Source organism: Mus caroli, unplaced genomic scaffold (assembly GCF_978045245.1).
Source record: "Mus caroli unplaced genomic scaffold, Mus_caroli_1 scaffold_7, whole genome shotgun sequence".
In the NCBI taxonomy this organism is placed as follows: domain Eukaryota; kingdom Metazoa; phylum Chordata; class Mammalia; order Rodentia; family Muridae; genus Mus; species Mus caroli.
Window position 1 is genome coordinate 42,280,383 of NW_028227262.1, and position 26,759 is coordinate 42,307,141.

Sequence of the window (26,759 nt, forward strand, 5' to 3'; positions counted from 1 at the left end):
AATAATGGAAACGAATGACATTCCAGATCAAACTATGAGGGGATTAGGCATCTGGTGAGTGCCTACATCCTGATTTGTAGGTCATCCCCCTTTCCAGGTCCAGGAGCAAAGATGCTCTCAGAAAAGATTTTATGAGGCAGCTTACCCTACTTTGGGAATCAGGATTTTAATGTATGAATTTTGGAGAGAGAGCAAATATCTCATCAGCAGTGGTTACCATGCATCTTACTAAAGATGGTCAACTAGACTGCAGATGAGACACAAGAGAGGATCTGTGTGCATTCATAACTTAAGAAGACATATCTAGTTAGAGCGAGGCTAACACCTGTCCCTCTTCTCCCTGGATACAAAACTATAGTATAGAAAATTTAGATTTTAAAAATAATTACTGCTGGGAGGCAGAGACTGGCGGCTTTCTGAGTTCGAGGCCAGCCTGGTGTACAGAGTGAGCTCCAGGACAGCCAGGGCTTCACAGAGAAATCCTGTCTCAAAAAACAAAAATTATCATTACTTAATTAAAATTATATGATTGTCTTGAATATATTATTAGTTCATAATATTGAACAATATATTTTTTAGTAAATTTACTGCTTCTATCACTTGATTTGGAAACAGTTCTTTTTTAGTAAAATTTCACTGTGACATCTCCATGTGGATTTACTCTCAGACTTGACCTTATTCCTCATTCACTCTCCTCCATCTTTCCTCTCTCTTGCTGGTCCCTCACTACAACACTTTTCTTTTATGGCTCATATGCTCTGTTTCCTTCTTATGTTCCCATTGATGTTCCACCACTCGCAGAGAATGAATTGACTTTAGTTTCATTAATTTTTAATATGACATGTCTGGGCAAAATTGTTTAAAATCCCATTGATAATCTATTTTCTATTGATATTCTATTTTCATATTTGTTGTATTCTTAGAATGTCTCTGGTATTTAAAAGAAATCAATACTTTGTGGATTTTCTTAAATCACAAACTACTATTCTCTACCTTATAGATCCCAACCACAACTGTGAGGGATAAATCTAATAGCTAATAATTATAACAGAGTAGTATTTGTTTTTACATTAAGTTCTTGAGGTTCACAGTACTGAATTTTCAGTTATTACCAAAATGTCTCCACTACTGGTTTTGCTTTTATGAGATCATGTTCTATAAAATTCAGCAAGTTTTGGATTGAGTTCTTCGAACTAGTCAAATAAAAAGAAAAATGTATTCTTACATTGAAGATCCAAGTTGCACTGAAAATGTTTTCAGTTTTGACACCCAAATGTTCATTCATTAAGCTTTAATTGACCTAAATATTCACAAATTATTTACCCAAACAGCCATCTATCAACATTTTATTGCTCAGAAACAAAAGTTTGCCTATTTCAGCAGCTTTCCTAATTAAAAGCTAGTCAAGCCTGTCACAAAGCTGGCCACCTACCAGACCCAGCTCTTGTTAGGATTGAATACCCATTCTACAACTTAGCTATGAAAGCAAAGCTAGATTAAAAAAATACATTTCAAATACTGAACATATGAAAATTACAGAAAGTACAAGCAATGATTAGGGAACAAACATGAGGTGCAAAAACCCTATCCCTTTTCTCATATTATTGCCACAAGCCACCTCCATCCTAGAGTAGATGACTTGTCTCAGTGAAGACCTTAGACAAGCTGATGGTAGTGTGCAGGAGGACATTTTCCATCAGTGTATCTCATCAGCTGCTATGCCTCCATCTGACAGCTTCACTATACAAACCCATGATGACTGATGCAAGTGAGAAAAGTTACCGAAATTACACTCAAGGAGGATTTTATATTTTTCTGTTGTGATACTGTGGATTGAATATACACTAGGAAAGTGCTCTGCCACTGAGTTACACTGCCAGCTTTAGTTCCTCTCCCCTGATAGACACATATGCTACTTAAGGTGAAAAGAAGGCCAAAATGGAGTAGCTTTTGTACTCAATTCCATTTATCTCTTCTATTTATTTTTCTCATTAGTCTTGTTTCAGTTTTATTTTGTTTGCTACTCTTTCCACTGCATGAGGTCAGTAGCATCCCGGGCACTTATCCGTCCTCTTCTATCTCAAGCCAGATGTCAACAGAAAGAAGTATAAGCCTACACAGCTTCCACTAGAATACTAGTACTAGAGGCACATGCCAAGACAATACCAGTCTTCCTACAGCAGGGAGGCAACTGGATTTTGTTTAAGGACTTAATTTTACCATGAACAACTTGCCTCTCTACTTATGAATTATAGTCATCCACAACTTGAGATGATGAATAGCTTAGGTCTTTTGTTCTGCAGATCTGAACTGTTATAAAAGAGCTGAACTCACTAGAAGAAGGCCCCAAACATTTATAAAGCTATCACTTTGATGAGATAGGATCTAAAGTTATTAGGTTATTCTCTTGAAAGGTCTTCATCATAATTGACATTTAATGTGCATCTTTGTCATCTGTGGGGAAGGGGTGATATGGGAGTAAAAATTTTGTAGTATGTCATGCTCTGATTAGAGATAACAGTTTACCCACCCACCACTTTTTGCCATAGATATCAATATTTAGAGTGTTTTAAACCTACTTGAAATAAATTGGAAACTTGCTTAACTTTACATGCAGAAATATTGTTATTAATTATTCTCATTACAGAACATGAAACCAATTATATAAAAACTGAAGTCCCAAACATGCATAATTATGGTATACAACATTATGCATTTTCATGTTAGAAGCAAATCAACAGTATAATGGTATTAAGACAATTTATAACTAAAATATTAAACAAAATTATGAATTACTATAGCAAAGGTAATAAATACAATAAAATTCTATTTGTATCTATCAAGGGTAGATTTTATTAAGAAACCAAGTCGATACTGTGAATGCAGTGTGCTTTAGAAAAATGTTTTAAGTGGGGCAGGGAAACTGACTACTGCTCACGCATTAAGGAACCAGGATCCTATGCTGGTATTTTTCTCCTACTCCCTATCCTTGGTAGTGATTTCAATTTGCTAATTTACAAGTTGTTCAGCTATAAGATGAATATAATTTCTAAAAATCCCAGGGTTTTTTTTTGAGAATTAAGTGGGATAATGCTTTCAAAATTCTTAGCCTACTATTCAACATAGAGTAATAAAGATATAATAATGTCTTATTATTGAGCCTTGGTAAAACATGACTTAGAATTTATAATTATTAGTTTACTTGACCTTATAGGCAAAGAAGCAGAGTAACTAACCTCTACCTTATGAGTATCTGAAGTTGGGAGAAACATTGTTCAAGTTCATAGGCATCCAGAGTAGCTGAGAGTAATTCCAAAGGATTATGTCAATGTCTTGCATTCTTATCTGACCACATCTACACTTACCAGCTTTATTTCAAACAGGCAGAATAGGGAGGGAAATATGGGAAAGAAATGAGAGAAAGGAGGAAATCTTTGAAGAACTTTTTGAGGCTAGATACTCTTCAGAGATTTTGCATCTCTAAGAGGGGAGTCTATCCACCTCATAGAACTGCTGATCTACAGCTGTGATTGAAGAAATAAAGGAAATGGAAGACTGAGACAAACTCCATTCCAATTTTACAAACAGAATCTTCTTAAACCTGCATTTCTCCCACATACTCTTCCTTCCTTCCTTCCTTCCTTCCTTCCTTCCTTCCTTCCTTCCTTCCTTCCTTCCTTCCTCCCTCCCTTCTTTCCTCCCTTCCTCCCTCCCTCCTTCCCTTCTTCCCTCCCTCCCTCTCTCCCTTCCTTCCTTCCTTCCTTCCTTCCTTCCTTCCTTCCTTCCTTCCTTCCTTCCTTCCCCCTCCCTTTCTTCCTTCATTATTACTTCCTTCCCTCCCTCTCTCTTTTCTTTTTTCTTTCTCCCATTTTCTTTTCTTTTTGGTGAAACGGAATTTCTGTCTGGTTCTATCTGACATGGAACATACTACATAGTTCTGGTAGGTCTCCAACTCACAAAGTTCTTGCCTCTACCTCCTGAGTGCTGAGATTATTGCATATATCAGTGTACAAAAATATTTGACTTAATATTTTTGTTTGTTTGTTTGTTTGTTTCCGAGACAGGGTTTCTCTGTGTAGCCCTGGCTGTCCTGGAACTCACTGTGTAGACCAGGCTGGCCTCAAACCCAGAAATCCACCTGCCTCTGCCTCCCAAGTGCTGGGATTAAAGGGGTGCACTACCACCGCCTGGCTTGACTTAGTTTTTTAAATGATGATTTCACAAGTGGAGACATGTACATTTGAATTTGCTGGTTTGTTTGCTATTTGGCAGTGTTGACCATACATCCCAGAGCCTTTCCCATGCTTGGAAAGTAGTCTAATTTGGAGCTATATCCCTTGTTCCTTGAGATCCATGTCTATATGTCAGAGAAAACTTTCATGCTATTGAATGCATCTTGGTTCTCCTGGAGATCTAATATTAGCTGCCTAGCTGGAGAAGTAAGAAGCATGGAAGGTTTGCAGAAGAGGCAGCAGCATTCTGTTCTACACACACACAGCCTCTGGAAACTTGTCTGTCATTATGCTGTGGAAATCATGCTTTGAAATAAATCCCCTCTGTTCTTAGCTTTGTCCACAGATGCACATTTTCTGAATGATTACAATATCCAATGTGACTTTTCTGGTTGACACGGAGGCTAAAATGGGTGAGGCACAGTTAAGTGGGAAGAAAAGTTATTGTTGACAATTCCACTGAAGCCAGTCATAGTCTGAATTTGACTTTGCTATAACAGCATATTTGCTATATCTCACACAGGTTGTCTTTTTGGTTAGGGTTATGTTTTTCCATTGAGCACATGTCCATATCTGAAATTAAGATGCCAACCATCTCCTGCTTAGCCTCAAAGTGGTAGTAAGACTTGAATACACCCACAGAGCACTCCACAGGTCCACAAGAAAATCCCTGACCACAGTGGCCACTCATTTCTATGTGTGATGATTCAACACTTATATACTTTCATTCATTCATTCAAAATGTTATTGAAGTGTACTATGTGGCAATCACTCAGAAAAATTAGTCAATTCCTTTCGTGTGGTCCTATGTGAAATAGAAGGACTAAAGTGTAGAAAGGTATGCTCTAGAGTAAGTGGCAGACAGAGAGACTGAGGGATGGTTGCTGATAGCCAAATAATAACCCCCATGATAGTTGGTACCAAAAAACAGACAATCAAACAACCGCCCCCAAAAAATAAACAACAAAAATCAAAATGAAAAAAGCTCTTGAAATTATACTACAATAAGTAACACTCATGAAAGGGTTCATATCCCATTAAAGTGAAAAAATATAATGTAAAAGCAAAATTCTAGGTCTTTAGGCCCAGGCTTGAGAATGTGACCTCTGACTCAATGCTCCAAGGTATGCTAATCATAAAACAGATAGGGACATTCCTCTACCCACCCGCTTCCTGAGTTCACTCAAAGAAAGTCACCCTGACCCACCCTGACCATTGCTGGAACCAGCTATGCAAATGTGCTGTTGTTAGGGGCTCTTAGAAACTGTCTTGAGAAATAACCCTCACAATTACCAGGGATTCCTTGTGACTCTTGTGACTTTGCACTTCCTTGTGACTCTTAACTGGTATTTTTGGTATTTTCCAACAACGCCCTCCCCACCTCCTTGAGTTGTGGTTTCTTCCTTTAAATACCCCCTGACCCAGCGACTTGGGGCGCCATGGTCCTCTACCCCTGCGTGGTATATGACCATGGGCCCATGAACACTCTTGAATAAAAGTCCTCTTGCAGTTTGCAGCAAGACCGTTTCTTGTGAGTGATTTGGGGTGTCACCTCTCCTGAGTCAGAATGTGGGGAAGTCCTCACATTGTGGGTCTTTCAAAAGGAGCTTGCTTTATGCTGAACTGGTTTAATTAAAGAAAATTTTCTCTTCTAAAGACATTGTGTAGCAAAACGGGAACCTATTCTTAGATGCATCATCTCCACTGAAATAGAAAATGTCTGGGAGTCAATTAATACGAGTTAAAGATGTTAAGTGCCAATACAAGAAATTATCAAGTTCTGTCAACAAAAGCAGCATGAAATAATTTTTAATAAACCTTAAAATAGAAATAATATATCAACCTCTACATGCTTATTCTATGAATAAAATAATACAAAGTATGTAATGAGAGCTGGAAAGTATGGTTTGTTACATCAAGGTTAAGGGATGTTTTTATTCTGAACTAGATTAGTTTGAAGTAGAAAAGGCCAGCTCAGGACTAGGAGCTTAGTGTTTTATTTCCTTGGCTAGGAAAATTATTGGCTGTGTAATAACAACGAATAGCCCATCTAGGTTAATCTTCACTTTCACTTTTATAAGGATATAAGCTAGGAAATATATAAAGTTCCTTCAGAAATAAAACCACACGATTCATGATGAGAACATTGGCTCACTTGTACCTTACATGGCGAACAGTGTGGTCAAAAGACAACACTGTTGGTTCAACTGGAGGCCAACATATAGAAGAATGCAAACTGATCCATTCTTATCTCCCTGTACAAAGCCCAAGTCAAATTAGATCAAAGACCTCCACAGAAAACCAGATACACTGAATCCAATAGAAGAGAAAATGGGCAAAAGGCTCAAACACATGGGCACAGGAGAAAATTTCCTGAACAAAACACCAGTGGCTTATGCTCTAAAATCAACAATAGACAAATGGGACCTCATAAAATTGAAAAGAAAGTTTTTGACTGTCAATAGGACAAAACAGCAAACAACAGATTGGAAAAAGATTTTTACCAATCCTACATCCAATAGAGGGCTAATATCCAGTATATGCAAAAACTCAAGAAGTTAGACTCCAGAGAAACAAATAACCCTATTAAAAAATGGGAAACAGACAGAATTTTCAACTGAAGAATCTCGAATGGTCGAGAAGTACCTAAGGAAATATTCAACCTTCTTAGTCATCAGGGAAATGTAAATCAAAGCGACCCTGACATTCCACTTCACACCATTCAGAATGGCTAAGTTCAAAAACTCAGGTGACAGCAGATGCTGATGAGAATGTGGAGAAAAGAACACTCCTCCACTGCTGGTGGGTTTGCTAGCCAGTACATCTACTGTGGAAATCAGACTGGCTGTTCCTCAGAACATTGGACATAGTATTACCTGAGGAACCAGCTATACCACTCCTGGACATATACCCAGAAGATGCTCTAACATGTAATAAGGACACATGTTACACTATGTTCATAGCAGCCATATTTATAATAGCCAGAAGCTGGAAAGAACCCAGATGTCCCTCAACAGAAGAATGGATACAGAAAATGTACATTTACACAATGGAGTACTACTCAGCTATTAAAATCAATGAATTTATGAAATTCTTAGGCAAATGGATGGATCTAGAAAATATCATACTGTGTGAAGTAACTCAGTCATCAAAGAACACACATGGTATGTACTCACTGATAAGTGGATACTAGGCAAAGAGCATGGAATACCCATGATACAACTCATAGACCATATGAAGCTCTTAATTAAAATGTCTAGGAAGAACAATTCCCAGTATTGATTGATATAGATTTATAATGAGGAATTTTAGCTCTAAATATGACTAGAATATAAATGGTGAATATTTGTTAACATGCATCTTTCCCAGTTTAGCTTTACAGGCATACTCATTACTAAATGAATTGTTAACAAAGGAATGTCTACATTCATACAAGTAAACTGATAGACATTCTACAAACACAGGTTGGAGACCATGATCTCAAGTCTTTTAGAAAGAAGATGTTACTAGAAGAATCAAAACCAAACTGGAAAATATGCAGTCTTTCCAAGTTTTATCAAATCCTGGAAAAGGAACAGAGATTCTTGTGAGGTTGAAGTTGAGGGCTAGAGGACAATTGCAGAGCAAAGTAAAAGAAACTCTTCTTGTTATGTAAGAAAAGGAGGTATGAAAAATATCTATTAGGCTGTATCATAGCTACTATTCTGTTACTGAGATGAGACACCCTAACCAAGGCAGTCCATGAAAGAAAGACTTTGTTAGATTGTTTACAGTCTCAGAGGATTAGTCCATTTCCATTATGGTGGAGCACATGCCAGCAGATAGACAGGCATGGCACTGGAACAGAGCAGTAGCTATAGGTAAGAATTTACAAGTGATCAACAAGAAGGAGGGAAGATACACTGGGCCAGGTATGGGCTTTGAGACCTCAAAGCTTAGTCCCTCAGGACATACCTCTTCCATCAAGGTCACACCTCTTAATTCTCCCTAACAAGCCAGCTAACTGGGAACCAACAATCAAATATATTAGCCTGTGGGAGCCATTCTTATTCAAACCACCAAAGACTATTACACTGAAGTCAAGAATGGAAGATTTTAAGGTATCTGCTAAGTAAAAGAGTGGAAAAGATGTTAGGTATCAGGCAAAGAAAATGTAAGTATGAAGGCTATGGTACCAAAAGAGTAGTTTGCCATTATTTTAGAAGTTAAAATAAGATGTGGTAATATATTTTTTAAAAGGTGTAGCAGAAGGTATAAAGCAAAGATATGGAATGATCTAATTTACGTTTTTAAAAGATTATTCACTGTTTTATGATAAATAGTAGAGACAGGGTTCTAAGATGAAGAGAGAACAGACAGGAACGAATACTGAAGAGACAGTGTATCTTGCTTTTATAAGGAAATTTCCAATGCTTTAAGGGCAAATAAAACTTGGGGTTCAACTATAGAATAATTGGCTAAATTTGCAGCTAGCTAAATAAGAATGTGCAAAGTTCATTAATGTAAGGGTCTGACCTGACCTTGTCATAGTAAAATCCTCTATGGCATATATGACCTTATGGTCAACACATACCAGTAGAGACATAGTTTTGGCTGATACTAAGTTAGGAGGCTAATTAATATTTAATATAAAATAAAATTTAATTTTATATAGTGTTGAATCATACCCAGGACATCACATTTGCTCAGCAAGCATTCCTGCCTACTAAACTACACCCCAATCATTTTTCTTCTTCTTATAAGACAATATCTTATTCTATGGCTCAGAATGGCCTGGAACTTACTATTAGTTTTAGCAGACTGGGAGAAAGAGATCAACATGGCCAGCCGTACTTTTCATATAAGGAAATCCAGAATGGGAGACAAGCTGCCTCTGATCCCAAGGAAGGAATGCATAGTACCCTGGGGTACACTATCACATAGTAAGGGCAGCTAAAAATATATTTAAAACAATTTCAAATATGATAAAACAAAGGACTAGTGCTGAGAAGGGACATATAACAGAGGAAAATACTATATTCTGAATTTATTAAACATAAAATTGTTGGATAAGCTTTAAATTAATAGTAGGGTTATACTATGAAATTAGCACTCGAAAAATGAACAGGATGCCCATTACATTAGCTGCACTGGAAGGCCACAACATAGATATATTGTCTTTAGTGTCTTTGGCAAAGGTCATGGCATATATAAAAATTGTAGTCTTCTTTATGTGATCATAAGGTAATAAATGCATTTACACAAGATTGTCAAGAAGATAACTGCTCATTAAAGACTTGAAGAAAAATTAATTATGGGACAAGACATGGTTTCACATATTTAAGGACAGACTAGCTGTAGTCTCCCCCAGCCTTGAAGCAGGCTGATTCAGACTTTGCTGCCACTGAGTATGAGACCACCTGGGTGGACCCTTCCGACTTAGATGACTCTATTGTTCTGTCATCTGCCACTGCTCTTCTCCAAGACACTGCTACCTGCTGAGAGGCCGTGGAGATATTCCAGAGACAGAATCCAGCAGATCTGAGACAGCATCCACAGATCCGCCTACAGGCTGGCCACAGGCACCAAGAATGGATTGGCAGGGGATGGGCCTCCCCCCTTTATAAGCACAGAGTCTTAGTAAACTTTGGGGCCTTGAACCTCTTGGCCTCCATTATTTCTCTTGTTGTTCTCTCCCATACAGTTCCTGCTTCCCACTCAGGAACCCAGTTAGTGTGGCTGCAGGTGGCTACAATTAGTTTCACATCGTAAGAATTGGAAAGAGGCTGGAGAATTGACTCAATAGATGAGAGCACTAACTGTACTTCCAGAGGACCCAGGTTCCACTCCCAGCATGCACATATCACCTGTCCATGACTCCAGTTCCAACAGATTCAATGTTCTCTTCTGGCCATGTGGGGCCGAGGTGTACAGAGTGTACAGACACACGTGCAGACAAAGCAACCATGAACATGGCATGACATGAGTGACTGCCAGCAACAACTGTGGGAAAGGTTTGATGGCTCTTATGTCATTGGTGACATAGGATGAGCAAGGTGGCCTTCAAAGGTTTGTCTTCAGGAGTACCCTTTAAAAAGCAAGTCAAGGAACATGTCCTCAGAGTAAACTATCCTATTCTGTTTAAATAACTATTCTTGAATAGAAAATGCTGTCTCTATAATGTTGTTGAAAATACCAATGTGTGTACTTCTATAAAAGCATATTGTTGAGGGGTGGTTAAAAATTTATTTTTTAAAATTTATATTAGAAACTCAACTTGCTGGTAATAGTTTCTTTTTCCCCTTTTGACATTGTTAAGAATTTGTTTTTTTTTTTTGGGGGGGGGGGAGGAAAGGGTTTATTCGGCTTACACTTCCATGCTGCTGTTCATCACCAAAGGAAGTCAGGACTGGAACTCAGGCAGGTCAGGAAGCAGGAGCTGATGCAGAGGCCATGGAGGGATGTTCTTTACTGGCTTGCCTCCTCTGGCTTGCCTAGCCTACTCTCTTATAGAACCCAAGACTACCAGCCCAGGGATGGTCCCACCCACAAGGGGCCTTTCCCCCTTGATCACTAATTGAGAAAATGCCTTACAGTTGGATCTCATGGAGGCATTTTCTCAACTGAAGCTCCTTTCTCTGTGATAACTCCAGCTGTGTCAAGTTGACACAAAAAAAGCCAGTACAATTGACCCCTTGTCAACTTGACACACAAACACATCACTAGTAAGCCTCAACCCTTATATTCTTATTCATCCCCAAGATCTAAATAACTTTAAAAGTCCCACAGTCTTTACATATTCTTAAAATTTCAATCTCTTTAAAATATCCATATCTTTTAAAATCCAGTCTTTTTACAATTAAAAGTCTCTTAACTGTGGGCTCCACTAAAACAGTTTCTTCCTTCAAGAGGGAAAATATCAGGGCATAGTCACAATCAAAGCAAAAATCAATCTCCAACCGTCCAACGTCTGGGATCCAACTCACGAACTTCTGGGCTCCTCCAAGGGCTTGGGGCACTTCTCCAGCCATGCCCTTTGTAGTACACACTTTATCCTCTGGGCTCCAGATGCCTGTACTCCACTGCTGCTGCTGCTCTTGGTGGTCATCTAGTGGTACTGGCATCTCCAAAACACTGCGTGACCCCTTCAGTCCTGGGCCTTCAATTACAACTGGGGCTGCACCTTCACCAATGGCCTTCCATGGCCTCTCACAGTGCCAAGCCTGAGCTGCTGTGTGACCCATTCATGCCTTCAAAACCAGTACCACCTGGGTGACCCTTACACAATACCAAGTCCCACTGCAGAAGGAGTACAACCTTGCCTATCTCTGGAACACAGCCTCTTTGTGCTTTCAGAAAACACTTCCCAGAAGATGTCACCTCAAGGATGCTGGTCTCTTCTTTTTTTTTTTTTTAATTTTTAATATTTTTATTACATATTTTCCTCAATTACATTTCCAATGCTATCCCAAAAGTCCCCCATAGCGCCCCCCACTTCCCTACCCACCCATTCCCATTCTTTTGGCCCTGGCATTCCCCTATATTGGGGCATATAAAGTTTGCAAGTCCAATGGGCCTCTCTTTCCATTGATGGCCGACTAGGTCATCTTTCGATACATATGCAGCTAGAGACAAGAGCTCTGGGGTTCTGGTTAGTACATCATGTTGTTCCAACAATAGGGTTGCAGATCCCTTTAGCTCCTTGGGTACTTTCTCTAGCTTCTCCATTGGGAGCCCTGTGATACATCCAATAGCTGACTGTGAACATCCACTCCTGTGTTTGCTAGGCCCCAGCATCGTCTCACAAGAGACAGCTATATTTGGGTCCTTTCAGCAAAATCTTGCTAGTGTATGCAATGGTGTCAGCATTTAGAAGCTGATTATGGGATGGATCCCTGGATACGGCAGTCTCTAAATAGTCCATCCTTTCATCACAGCTACGAACTTTGTCTCTGTAACTCCTTCCCTGGGTATTTTGTTCCCAATTCTAAGAAGGTGCACAGTGTCCACATTTTGGTCTTCATTCTTCTTGAGTTTCATGCGTTTATCAAATTGTATCTTATATCTTGGGTGTCCTAAGTTTTGGGCTAATATCCACTTATCAGTGAATACATATTGTGTGAGTTCTTTTGTGATTGTGTTACTTCACTCAAGATGATGCCCTCCAGGTCCATCCATTTGGCTAGGAATTTCATAAATTCATTCTTTTTAATAGCTGAGTAGTACTCCATTGTGTAAATGTACCATAATTTCTGTATCCATTCCTCTGTTGAGGGACATCTGGGTTCTTTCCAGCTTCTGGCTATTATAAATAGGGCTGCTATGAACATAGTGGAGCATGTGTCCTTTTTACCGGTTGGGACATCTTCTGGATATATGCCCAGGAGAGGTATTGCAGGATCCTCCGGTAGTACTATGTCCAATTTTCTGAGGAACCACCAGACTGATTTCCAGAGTGGTTGTACAAGCTTGCAATCCCACCAACAATGGAGGAGTGTTCCTCTTTCTCCACATCCTCGCCAGCATCTGCTGTCACCTGAATTTTTGATCTTAGCCATTCTGACTGGTGTGAGGTGGAATCTCAGGGTTGTTTTGATTTGCATTTCCCTGATGATTAAGGATGTTGAACATTTTTTCAGGTGCTTCTCTGCCATTCGGTATTCCTCAGGTGAGAATTCTTTGTTCAGTTCTGAGCCCCATTTTTTAATGGGGTTATTTGACTTTCTGGAGTCCACCTTCTTGAGTTCTTTATATATATTGGATATTAGTCCCTTATCTGATTTAGGATAGGTGAAGATCCTTTCCCAATCTGTTGGTGGTTTTTTTGTCTTATTGATGGTGTCTTTAGCCTTGCAGAAGCTTTGTAGTTTCATGAGGTCCCACTTGTCAATTCTCCATCTTACAGCACAAGCCATTACTGTTCTATTCAGGAATTTTTCCCCTGTGCCCATATCTTCAAGGCTTTTCCCCACTTTCTCCTCTATAAGTTTCAGTGTCTCTGGTTTTATGTGAAGTTCCTTGATCCACTTAGACTTGACCTTAGTACAAGGAGATAGGAATGGATCGATTCGCATTCTTCTACATGTTAACAACCAGTTGTGCCAGCACCATTTGTTGAAAATGCTGTCTTTCTTCCACTGGATGTTTTTAGCTCCCTTGTAGAAGATCAAGTGACCGTAGGTGTGTGGGTTCATTTCTGGGTCTTCAATTCTATTCCATTGGTCTATTTGTCTGTCACTATACCTGTACCATGCAGTTTTTATCACAATTGCTCTGTAGTAGAGCTTTAGGTCTGGCATTGTGATTCCACCAGAGGTTCTTTTATCCTTGAGAAGAGTTTTTGCTATCCTAGGTTTTTTGTTATTCCAGATGAATTTGCAGATTGCACTTTCTAATTCGTTGAAGAATTGATTTGGAATTTTGATGGGGATTGCATTGAATCTGTAGATTGCTTTTGGCAAGATAGCCATTTTTACAGACATTGTTAAGAATTTGTTATGCAATTAAAAGATATCAAATCACAGAGGAGTCATAATTCATCAAATGATGAGGTTTTTCCCTATGGTGAAGTCATATGATTTTATAATTTCATAATTATTTTGTCAAATAAAAGTATGTGTTTCATCTGTCATTAATAAAGAGTGCGTGCATATGCTAGCTTGTATCTGAGAAGTATGCATATTGGTTCTTAATCAGATGTATTACCCTCCTATCATTGTGCTTACCTAAAAACACTAAAGACTATCTCAGGAGACATTTATGATATACACAAAATTTCTAGAAAATTCATTTATCACTTACAAAAAAATTGCCATCAAAAAGCAATAAAATATTAAGTGCTGAATATTATAATAGGTATATTTGAAATTCTGTTCCCAGAGTGGGTTTTGTTAATGAGAATATTCTACAGTGTTACCTACTAACAGACTTAGTAATTATGAAACCTTTGATATTAACACACTGCTATATGAGTTGAGATTTTATACAAGGGAATATATAATCATATGCAAATACATACACTTTTAAAACTGTAACTGAACAGCAATTCTCAAGGTGCCTACAGTATAATATGTACTTACTGCTTCTACTGCTAGATTTTGATTTTCAATTTTCTATTTCTAAATTCTACTTTCCTTCACACAGGCAAAGCTTTTCATTAAATGGCAATCTCAATATCTGGCAATTTGTCTTTCTGTGTTCTAATTTTGTATAAGGATCTAAAAGGTGAGTAACACATTATCCCTACTTTTCATTATTGGACTTAAAATATTTTTCTACTCTATAAACAAAACAGAGAATTATAGGATTTATTGGTGAATTGACAACTATGCTATACCTTCACTCCAAATTTTATTGTTAAATTATTTCTTTAACAACTACTAAGTTGCTTACAATTAACTAAATTGGCTTTTTTTTTTCAGTTGCTCTGTTTAATGGGTAAACTCTAACACATGTATATGTATTTAAATCAGCATATAACCAAATTATCATATAAGCAAACTATCTCAGGCTCTATGAAACATACCTCTTTGCTCCCATGTTTATAATTTATTAGTTACATAAACTATTTTCTAAATAGAAAAAACCTATCATATGCCTAATTCAAATCCATGTGGTCTGTCAGAAGGTACTGTTTGTAAAGTATATTCATACACTGTACAAAAGCTCAAAGAAACATTGGAGCTGCAATATAATGACTACTTACAAGCAAACTGAAGCTTTGCTTCTCTGCTTACAATTGTTCCAAATGAGTTTGTTGCTATGCACTGGTACGTTCCAGCATCTTGGGTTTTATTGGGGTTATTGATCAACAAGCTGCCGTCAACAACACTGTAGCGGAAATCCATACCAATGTCAACATCTGTTCCATTTAACTTCCACCTGTAGTATAAAATTCCAGTAGATAAATCCTTGTAATATTAATCAATAGTTGTGAATTGTCTAAAATAGATAACAACTAGAAATACCATGAAATACCACCAGTGCATTTTTTGAAGCATGGTAAAAGCATATATTAGAAATTGTCTATTCAGCAATGGTGACATCTTAAGTACTTGTGGGGAGAGCGCTGTCTTCTATAGTAAATGATGATAATCCAACTTTAGCACCAGTTCTATGGCAACATAGAATGCTATAATCAATTTCTTGTGGGGGAAATTTCTTACACAATTTCTATAACTTTCTTCAAACCATGGCTGCTTAGTAAAAAGTCCTTTGTCTGGTTGGCAATCATTTTTAAATAGGTTTATCAAGAGGAGAGTATATACCACTTTCAGGGAAACAGCAGAAGAGTTGTTGAAATTGCAGCCAAGCCTATTTTGATTCAGTTCTTAAAATTACTGAAGTGCCTAGTGGCAAAGCAAAGGAACTCTATTGATCTGAGATGCTTCGGGGACCAAATCTGCCTGGCCATGGATCAACTGGATGATCTCTTTAGCCACTGGCACTCAAAATGTCAATCAACTGCCCCAGTGAACTACAGGCTATTAAGTAACCAAAGCAAAGAGTGTTTTCTTGCCCTTCAGTTCATTTGCTTGGGTCACCTGTGAATCTGACTGCAACAGTGAGCCCAATAAATTAGTTTTATCGGGACTCGTATTTTAGTAGCTTAGCTTTGGTACAAATATCTACAAGTCTGTTCTCAGAATCATCCAAAGAATGTGAGCTTTATCTGAGTCAAATCACCTTTCAGTAATTCATAGGAATCCATACAAACTTTTGAACTAATACAATTCAATGACTGCTTTTTGGATAGCTTATGAATTACCAAGACTCTCATAGGAACTGAAAACATGCGAAAAGGTTGTAGCACAAAGGAAATTGATTCAAATCAACAAAGCGAGTAGAAATGAAGAATTATTCATTTTCGTTTCTTAAAATAACAAGAGCCATTACCTAAATAGAAATGCGCATGTGCATGCCCACCCATTGTGCAATTCTTTATTACATCCCAAGGCACTGTGCTTATGAATACATAATGTAAAAGAATTTAGGTGATAAAATTGTCAGCCTGTTAGCTTCAAATGACATGCGCATGTGTGTGCCTGCATGTGTCTTTCAGAGACATGGTCTCATGCAGCACAGGCTGGCCACAATCTCCCTTGTAATTGAGATAATCACAGACTCCTGATCTCATTCCTCCATCTCCCAGGTGCTTCAGCCAGTATATCCAACACCGAAATCCATCCCATAGGAGACATCTGGTTGCCCGCTGCCTTTAAATTTTGCACCCATGAAGCAGAGGCTGGCTTCGTGTGGAAGCCAGCCTAGTCTACATAGTGAGCTTCAGGCCAGACAAGGTTAAATAGGGAAATTTTGTCTTAAAAAGAAAACGATGGGGGAGAGGAAATACACATCTTCCAATGAACATCCATATTTCTAGTTAAAATGGTCCAGGGTTCATCAGAAGTCCTGTGGAAGTTCACTATTCCTCATGTAAAGGGTTCTTTCGCCCCAAGATGATTTACCAAAACTACTTTTGTATCCTCACTTCTGTCCATCTAGCACTTTGTTCAGTGAACACTTGTTGAGTTTAACTCATTCAAAACTCTGCTTCTCTAGTTGAGCTTTGAGCATAGGCACAACTCATGAACCAGGCTTGCCTCACCCAGCCCAGTGGCATGAGTTCCTTCACGTCCCTGTCTTTGAAGTGTAAAAAAATCTAGAAACAGAAGCACTGAGAAAGTAGGCTAGAAGCAGCAATAGGACTTTACTTCTTTATGTGCTTGTGTATAATAAGCCGGATATTAGAAACTGACAGTGTTTTTAGGCTCTGCAGTAATTCTCTCTGTGCTCTGACACAGACAAGAAAGTAATAAGCAATAAAGAGAACCAGCCAAGTTATATCCCAGCAGTGCTAGCTGCACACAAGCCTTTAGAACTGACTGCTTGCCCTACACATTTGCTTTTAGTCAGCTGATCACGTCTTGGCCATAACTCTCAGTTCAAATGATGGTAGAGCAATTTAATATGACAAATCTAAGAACTCAAAGAGGAAATTGCAATATAATGTGAGCTGCAAGCAAAGTGTGGAATCTGGGAATGGGACCATGTGAATCTTTTCATGAGGGTGGCTGTGGGAATTATGAAACCTCTATAGGTTTGTCTGCACTTGTCCCCTCAACCCAAAAGAGCTGTGCGTGAAGTCCGTTCATCTACTTTATTGCCTGCTTTTACATACAAACAGCAACAGGGATGGGGTGATTTAGAAAATAAAGTGTTTTATGAGGCATGCAGTCAGGTCTGTGTTATAAAGCGCGCTATGGTGTTTTACTGCAATGCAGCCAGTGTTTGTTCCAAATGAATGTGGATTGCATGGCGAATTTCTTCTCTTGTTGTGTAGTGAAACACTCTTGAAAATCTCACAATTTGCTTTCAATGTTTGAGAAATCTTTTAAGTATTGGTAATGGAGTGGCAATGCTCATTTGGAGTAAATAACAGATTTTCCCAGGGGGCAAGGCAAATTGGTGTCTTGTAAGCAGAATTACTTGGGGGAAACACAGCTAAACTCTCTCCAGAGATTTGGGGTTATACTCAGACAAACACCACCATCTTGAACCTCCCCCTGTATGGTTCTGCACTCTCTGCTAAGAAGTCAGTGTACAGATTCACTGGAAAGAAAAAACCCCACAAAACAAAACCTCTGTTAACCGTCTGAACTTGACACTCAGGGAGGGGCAGTTCTTTTCTGACTTAGAATTTGTTCTCTGTAGACTCAGTTGAATACAAACTTCATAGCAAACCAACTCTAACCAGTTGCTTGAAAGGTTTCTTCCTCCTGGGAAGAGATGCTGGGTGAAATAAGTAATGTCAGCCACCCTTAGGGAACTTTGATACAAGAGAAGTTGGCAAGGGGCAAAACTTCTTAAGTTTTCTGGGTCGGGGTCAATCCTTTCAAAACTGAGGGGCAGAAACAATGTAAAGAAAAGACTCAGTTGAAGGAAGAAATGTAAAGAAAAGAGGTCAGTTAGGGTGTTGTAGGAAAAACCTGCGGCTGAAGTTCTCCACAGAGCACTCACTTTTGAGATTTTCCTACTCGTTCAACCCCCCTGAAAGTCAACACCAAGACTATGAAAGTTCAGCTAGCAAGGTGTTAGAAAACACCTGCTCCTCTATTCATTCTCTTGCTCTCTCCTTCAACAACAGGGAGTTTTTAAGCTCCTAGGTCCAGGCTGCTATTATGTCACAAGCAAACTGCCAGAGGGATAAAGGCGAGCACTGTGCACTGCCTAGCATTGCTAATGCATTTGATTAAAAGCTCTCCTCAGCTTTCCCCTGCAATCTTTAAAAAAAAAAAAAAACATAATAGGTTTCTGTTCTATGGCTTGTTTTAAATAACAAGGCAAGCCCCTATATCCAGAAACACAGTGTTACACAGGCAATGTTAATTAAAGGTCACAGTTTGAGGAAAAACAATGCAGCAACTTGCCAAAATCGGCTGCAAACTTTGTTTTCATTTATAGCTAACATGTGAACTTACCCTCGGCTCTGTGCTCAAAGTGGGGTCCATTAACTCATCATTTATATATCTGAGCAACCTTGCCTCTCGCGTTTGTTTTGACTTTGCAGTGTGTTTTCAAATCATTAACTTAGTTTACTGTGCTGTACACAGAGAGACAATGTCTCCTGGTTTGGTCAGGACAGCATAGGGTTTATAGATAATGCTCTACAGTAATTACTAACAGTGTTCTTTCACTTTCAAATATATCTTCTGTCAGATGACAAATGGTCTGTTCACTCAAATATCAAGCCCTCTCTAATGAGTTGTTCTTTTCTTTCTGGAATGTTCTTCCTTTCTTTATCCAGGTGGCAGAGCAGGTGGCCTTTCTCAAAACCCTGTAACATCTCTTTTTCTTTTAAGTCTTCAGCACATCTACCCACTACCTCTAAATTAGGGGTCTTTTATTCCCTCAACAAGCTGGTAGTCACTGCTACTGTATATTGATGGGAGTCTCAGCTAGGAAGATAGTACTTTAGGGTGTTCATTTTTATCCTCTAATTCTTATATTCTCTCTGCACTCTGTCCCCTGATGCTCCTTGAGCCAAGAGGGGTGGCATAGATGCATCTTATTTACTCTTGCAATAACTTTCTTAGCAGTAAATTTGGATATAAATGAAATAACTTACATAAGATATGTGTTGTAAGGGATCATAGAATAATGAAGAGCTATGTTTAATGAAGTGAATCATATTTATTACATGAAGTCTCCTGGGTTGATTTTGATTGGGACCATGCCTTTATCCAAGTCTAATCTTCAATTACATCCTCAGCATGTTTTAAGTGATTGCTATGGATGGTCTTGAATATATCATCCAAGAATATGTGAATCTGGCCTTTGTCACTCAAAGGCTTATGAAAATTAACAGAGAGGTCCTTCACCTTCATTCTAAGGAGCAGGCAATGAAACTGTCTTGAGGCCCCAAGACCAGAAGTGCAGTTGCATGAGCATCCACTGCTCTGTCTCTTGGGATTTGACCAACTGCCTCAAGCTCCTGATGCTGGGATTCCCCATCATGGTGGGGACCACGCCTGAAGTGGGAACTAAACCAAACCCTTTCTCCATTGTGTTGCTTCTGTCGGGGTGTTCTCACCACAGACACTAAACAATATCTCCAGCACCATCACTTACTAGAGCCGATAGAATATTGTTTAACCTTCCTATTTAGGTACTTGTTTTACACGTTTTGATTTGGGGGAATTTTCTACCTTTTATGGTTTTTTGTTTTGATTTTCAAGATAGAGTTTTTCTATATTGCCTCAATCCATTGTCTAGAATTTTCTCAGCTCAGTCTATTCCATTGAACAGGATATTTACTATTAATGAAGTTAAAATTTTTTTAATGATTTGTACATCTGCTATCATATTAAAAACCTTTTGGTACATCTCCTATCATACTAAAAATTTTTTTCTCCTGAAAGTCATAAATATGCATGGCTGTTTTCTTTCTTGTTTTAAAATGTCCCATTTAGGGCTTTTATTAATCTGAAATTGATTTTTTTTTTTGCGTGTAACATAAAACATGAATTCAGTTTGATTTCTTTCCTTAATCACATGGGCAAACCATTGTCCAGGGTAAGTCTTTTCAAAATGCTTCCATCACGGTCATGAATTTTAACTTTTCTTCTTTTGATTTTTTTAAAAGAAAATATTCTCTTTATTATCCACTTTTAGAGAAATTAATTTTATGTGGAATTATTGGCACATCACTTTGTTTATTTCTGTTTTCTTATAGCTCACGTCTTCTCTATGTTATCCTTTTTATCCCATCTCAAAAATGTCTTTTAGAATTTCCTTTAGTGAGAGTATGTAGGAATCAAAATTCAGTGTTTGTCGGCCTACAGACATGTATATTCTGTTCTCCCTTAAAGAAATTTCTAATTAACACATATTTATGAGATACAGTGAGAAAATTGTCATTTACACAAGATACAATATTATATTAGGCCGCTTTTCCTCCTTTATGTTTAGAATGTTAAAAGTAGGCTTTTATTTATTTACTCATTTTTATTTTAATCATTTTAATTTTTATTTAAATTTAAATGTATTTGTTTTTGAGACAGGGCCTCATACACCCCAGGCTGACTTCAAATTCCTTAGGTATTTGAAGGCAAACTTAATCTTTTTTATTTTGCCTCTTTTTCCTAAGTAGTAGATCCTTTCAGTTACATACTACCATGCCTTGGTTCTATGGTTCTATGGATCAAATTTAGGTCTTCATACAGAATGTATAGCCACTCTAGTAACTGAACTACATCCCAGATCAGAAGGAAAACAAAGAAGAGACAATATGTTTAGTCTTTGCTTATTTTGCTATCTCAAGCACTAGAATTGAATCTAGGTCCTTCAACCTGCCATGGAAGTTTACTACCACAAAGCTTCATTCCTAAGTATTTCTTATAGGTATTTTGAAATACATGATAAATCGTCATAACCCAACTGTGATATACAAAGCCACAAGTAAACCCTGCTTTCCATATTTTTGGTTAAGGTTTCCAAACCTCTCTATTCCCTTTCCTCTCTTCTTTCATGTCCTCTGGCAACCGCTCCTTCTACCCTGTATTTCTAAAAGATTAATATTTTTAGCCCTACATAGAGGAAATAACATGAAGCACCATTTTATGTCTGGCTTATTTCACTTAACATAATGTCCTGCAGTGCTATCCACAGTGTGAGAACAACAGAGTAGGATTTCATTCTTTTTGTGACTGAATAATCTTCCATTATGTATGAATCACATTTTCTTCATACTTTCATTTATTGTTGTATACTCCAGTTCATTTCATGTTCTGGTCATTGTGTTTAATGATACAATAAACAGAGATGACCAGGCATCTCTTTCAAAGAATTAAGTCATTTGCTTTGGGTATATACTAAGACATGGGTAGCTTGGTTTTCAACAACTTGACATAAAACAGGGCCATCCGTGAAGAGAGAACTTAAACTGAGACAGTGCCTCCATCAGACTGGCATGTAGACATGTCTGTGGGGCATTTTCTTGATTGCTGATTGAGAGGAAGAAAATGACCACTGTATACAGAACAACTCTTACACAAGTGGTCTGGGTTGCATAAGAAAGTTAGGGAAGCAAGCCATGGGGAATAAAGCCAGTAAGCAGCATTCCTTGGTGACCTCTGCTTAGTGTCTCCCTCCAATTTCCTGCCCTGAGTTCCTCTTTTGGCTTCCCTTAATGATGGGCTGTAACCTGTAAGCCAAAGAAACCTGTTCCTCCCTGAACTGATTTTGGTCCAGCATTTTATCATAGCAACATTAAAACAAACTAGAACAGTATGGAATAGATAAATTTTTTTTTTTAGGAAGAATCATCTACTTTATATTCCTAATTTATAATCTTATATAAGGTTTTAACATATAACCTTAACTCCTAACAAGAAGTTAAGTGTTCTTTTCATCTGTATCCTCCCTAGTATTTCTTCTAATACTATTTTTTCTAACAATAGCCCCTGTCTGTTCTCCATTTCTTCCAGCTTATACTTGATGGTTAAAATTTTTTCCAAAATTAAAATGTTGACTTTCTTTTTTTTTTCTGTCATTTATGAGTCAATTGCCACTTTAACTGTCACCGCAGTAAAAATATGTGTATCAGGAGTCTGGCTTTTTGATGGCCATCTCTTTGATCCCGTGTTCTGCAGTTTCATGGTTCTAGAAGTGATTTCAGTTTTATTTGTACTGGAATTGTGTTAAGTGTCCTGAAGTACAGTTGATGGTTTTCATAAGTGTTGAAAATTCGACCCTTTGAAATTTTCTTTCTTTCTTTCTTCCTTCCTTCCTTTCTTTCTTTCTTTCTTCCTTTCTTCCTTTCTTCCTTTCTTCCTTTCTTCCTTCCTTCCTTCCTTCCTTCCTTCCTTCCTTCCTTTCTTCCTTCCTTCCTTCCTTCCTTCCTTCCTTCCTTCCTTCCTTTCTTTCTTTCTTTCTTTCTTTCTTTCTTTCTTTCTTTCTTTCTTTCTTTCTTTCTATTCCTTCCTTCCTTCCTTCCTTCCTTCCTTCCTTTCTTTCTTTCTTTCTTTCTTTCTTTCTTTCTTTCTTTCTTTCTTTCTTTCTTTCTTTCTTTCTTTCTTTCTTCCTTAATACCTTGTGAATAATTGCTAATTTTAATAATATAAACATGCTTTCTTTTTTGCTCAGTTTGGTTTTTGTTTGATTATTTGTTTTATTTTCTTTTGTTGTTATTGTTTTTTGTTGTTGTTGTTGTTACTAGTGGTTTTTTTGGTTTTGTTTTTTTGTTTGTTTGTTTTTGTTTTGCTTTGTTTTGGAAACAGGGTTTCACTATGCAGTTGTTTCTGCCTCATTTTCTTTCTACTTTCATTTTGAAACTCAAGATGGCTGACTCTAAGACACACACAGTCCCTTTCTTCCTCTCTCTTCCTCTTTAGTCTTCTAATCCATTCTCCAAACTTTGCTTCTTTTCACATTTTTCTGTTGTCTTGAGATGATAAGCTTGGATCTGTTATCTAGCATGCCAATTCTCTTTATGGATGCATCTCATTTCTTATGAAAATTACTGAGACTCGTGGTCTAACATAAATGATTATTGGCATTTTATTGTTCCTCAGCAGGCAAGCTGAGTTTTGGTTAGCATCTCTTCTAAATTTGGAGAACTTGTATGTATGGCTTCTTTCTGAAAAATGATTTCATGTTACTTGCTCCTATAAGTCTAGTCTTTGACTTATAACTCTGCTCCTTGTGAGGTTGCATAAAACATGTCATCAAAATGACGACTCCTGTTTGTTCTAAATCCATTTCCTCTAACACTCATGGACTTCTGATTTTCCTGCTGGCTTACGACAAAATAAAAACTTCTAGTTTTATTAAACCATTGTTATTAGGAATTGTTAATATTTCCAATGGAAAGGTTATTTGGGATGTTGAATCCTTAATACTGCCAGAAACAGAATCTCTGTACTTTTGTTTTGATGAAAGAATCATTTCCCCATGTTTCTCAGAATATCTCACATTGCCTACCTAAAAACTTTCCTTTTCAATATTCTATGAGCAATTGCTAATTTCAATTTAAATAATACAAACAAGGATTTTGTTTGGTTTCTTTTGGGTTTTCTTGTTTTATTTTTTTGGTTTTTGAACCAGGGTCTTACTATGCAGCCCTGGGTGGCCTGGAACTTGACTATGTAGATTAGGCTGGCCTTGAATTTACCCAGTATCAGTTACCTATATGTCTCAAATGCTATGATCAAAGACATGTGTCACCATTTCAGGCTGGAAACACATTTTTAAGCAAACAAACCTGATGTGAGGCTTTGGATTCCCTTTAACTTCACAACTGAGTTTCACTTTTTTCTCCTCAGAATCCAAAGGAAACATGACATGACTTGGTTCTTGAACAAAAACTGGGCCATGCAGTGTGTAGTCATCTGAAAGAGAAAAAGTTCAATTGAACACCACCTTCCCAATAGTAGCGACCATCAGAATCCATACCGCATTGAGAAAAAAACAAAATAGCAAACGAACAAAAGGATGCCCAAGATTTTTTCTCAGCTTCAAGTTGAAATTTCCCATTGAAGAATAACTTCTTCCCAGTATGTAGGAAGTTAAGACAGGGCTCCCCTGTCACGTGTTGATCATGTCTTTAACTGCTAGCATCAAGACACAGGCTGCCTGGCATCTCTCCTTCTTCCTTCCACATCTTATTGTTCCATCTGCTTTGGCCCAACCTTCTATTTTCTTCACATTTTGGGCTTCCTACATCCCTCTTGTGCGGCTGTCACTTTGGAAAGCTTTGTAATGCCACAAAGTTAACAGTTCCCCCTTTTTGTAATTAAAGAGTATAATAGGAAACAAATGATGTTGATTTAAAAAACATAAAATGTTAATAAGAAAGAATAGCTCTATACTGAGCACACATGCAAGCACACATGCATGCTCACACACAGAGAGAACCTAATTAAAATGATTATGCATATCAAATAAAGAATAGTCTGTAGTTCTGATTCCTAAATTGGCTATACAAAAGGACCAATTTTAAGCCAGCTGATCACGTGCTTGGACACACAGTGAAGGCAAACTGCCATGCATTTCCAAATCTTGCTTTGGAAGAAGAGAAATTACATGTGTGGTAGTCATTTTGTCATGGAATAATAACAAAGCTCAAAGCATAAGCTATAAACCATAATTTAAGTAGCTGGGTAGAGTAGGTTATTAGGGTATACAGATATAAGCATTATTCAAAGAATTTCTCATTACCTATGTTCATACAAAATCCATTTCATTCTTCAAAATCATGTCCAATTTCTATCTTTGCTCCTAGGTTTTTAGTCCTTTATCTTTTTCTGAACCACATGATTTAAAAGGGGATTTTACTCTACAATGCCTCTCGTTTTCTATGAACGCATTCAAGCCTTTCTTTCCCCCTCTTTGAATCATTAATTTCTTAAGAGAATGAAATATCTTACTAATTTTAAGTCACTATGTGATAGTCAGTACAGTTATCCATAAGGATATGTCCTATTGAAATTACTTCTAAACATTTTAAAGTCTTTAATTCGTGTATTTTGCCATTGCCTAACAAACTGTGCAAAAGAAGCACAGCTGGCTATAAGGTGATGCCATGAAGATTACAACCGTGCTGCAGAGAGGCTGTTTCACCTTTAGGTATGGTTATCTTAAAGTTTGTAAACTGCAGTTGTGAGTCTGGAAAATCTTTTTACTTTCTATCTTGCCTTTTTTTTTTTTTTTTTTTTTTTTTTTTTTTTCTGACGGGTGATAGTTCCAGATAGAACTTGTTCATGTAAATTGGGACAGAGGAACATAAACTCAAGTTATGTTTGGAGATTAAGTAAAATCTGGCAGGATCATTTATTTTTAACTCAGACGTCAAAAAATAAAGCTTCAGGTAAAGAGTAGAGACATAAGGAAAATAAAGGGGACAGGATGACTGAAGAGAATTGCATTTATTCTGGAGACCACATACGATGTTGATGTAAGAAGATTTGGATAAGGACTAACTTTAGGATCTCTGGGAAACCATAGTCCCACCGTGTCTTAGTTTGCTCTAAAGTAATGACCACAGAGTAGGTCGATTATTTTAGACTGATTGTAAATGGGGAAAGAGCCATAATTGCTCATAAACACACGTGTCTACATAAAAATGTAGCATTTCAACAACATTATATATTATTTTATCCCCATTCTCTTTTCTCCTGATTACATATGTAAAATCACTTCAATGAGAAATTTAATCACAGAATACAGGCGCCATCAAAGAAGACAAAAGAACAGAATAAAAGCATACAGTCATGAAGTTTGAAATGCTTATGCATTAAAATTGTATATTTTAGGATCCGTATATTTATGCTCCAAATTTTCAACAATTGCACAGATATTTTCAAAACAAATGTAGATTATTTGTCAAGGGTCAGCTCATTACGAGTATGGAGAATTTAGGAAATGTTTGGCACATCTATTTTGATGAAAAGAATTCTTTAACAAGATCACAGAGACAGCAGCAAGTGTGGTAGATTTTCTCTAAGAGAGAAATATTTCTATTGTTGTCCCCAATTCCAAAATTATGTGTGTGTATATATAATATCAATCATCTCAATTCATTGGTGCTCCCTGATTTGAATTTCACACAAAAATATACAGTCTATTACCAGTAATTCCAAATAGGAATAAAACATAATAATGATTACCCAGGATGCAGCTGGGAGGCCGTGGATTAACATCTGTACTATTTCTCAATGTAGCCAAGCCATATTTAAATAACAAAAGGATATTTTTTCTGTGTATTTTATAATAAGAATTGATAATAATGATGCTTTGCATTTGCTATAAATAACACATTCCATCTAAAGTTTTATTTTCTCTTAGTTAACCAAGCTCACTGCCTGGAAATTAACATTAGCATAAAGCGAACCATATTTCAGCACTCATCTAAGGCAATGCAGAGTGTTTAGTGCTTGGTCTAGTTCGTTTCCTGAATATACAGTGAGAGATTTGATAATTTTTAGCAGGCCTGGTATAGGAAGAAGACATCTTGGCTTTTAAACCTTTAGCCTTTGGTTACCAATGTGT

General features: G+C 37.5%; 1 protein-coding gene across 12 annotated transcripts in view; it reads right to left on the reverse strand.

Moving 5' to 3' along the window:
* The window catches only part of LOC110295865 (contactin-4), a 1,019,336-nt gene that overhangs the window by 350,129 nt on the left and 642,448 nt on the right, over positions 1-26,759 (reverse strand). For all 12 annotated transcript variants that reach the window (XM_029478665.2, XM_029478667.2, XM_085840201.1 and 9 more), the window contains 2 exons: positions 23,974-24,100; positions 14,917-15,092 (listed from right to left, as the gene is read on the reverse strand). In XM_029478665.2, the coding sequence (XP_029334525.1) occupies positions 14,917-15,092; positions 23,974-24,100 (303 nt within the window). The remainder of the gene's footprint in view (positions 1-14,916; positions 15,093-23,973; positions 24,101-26,759) is intronic.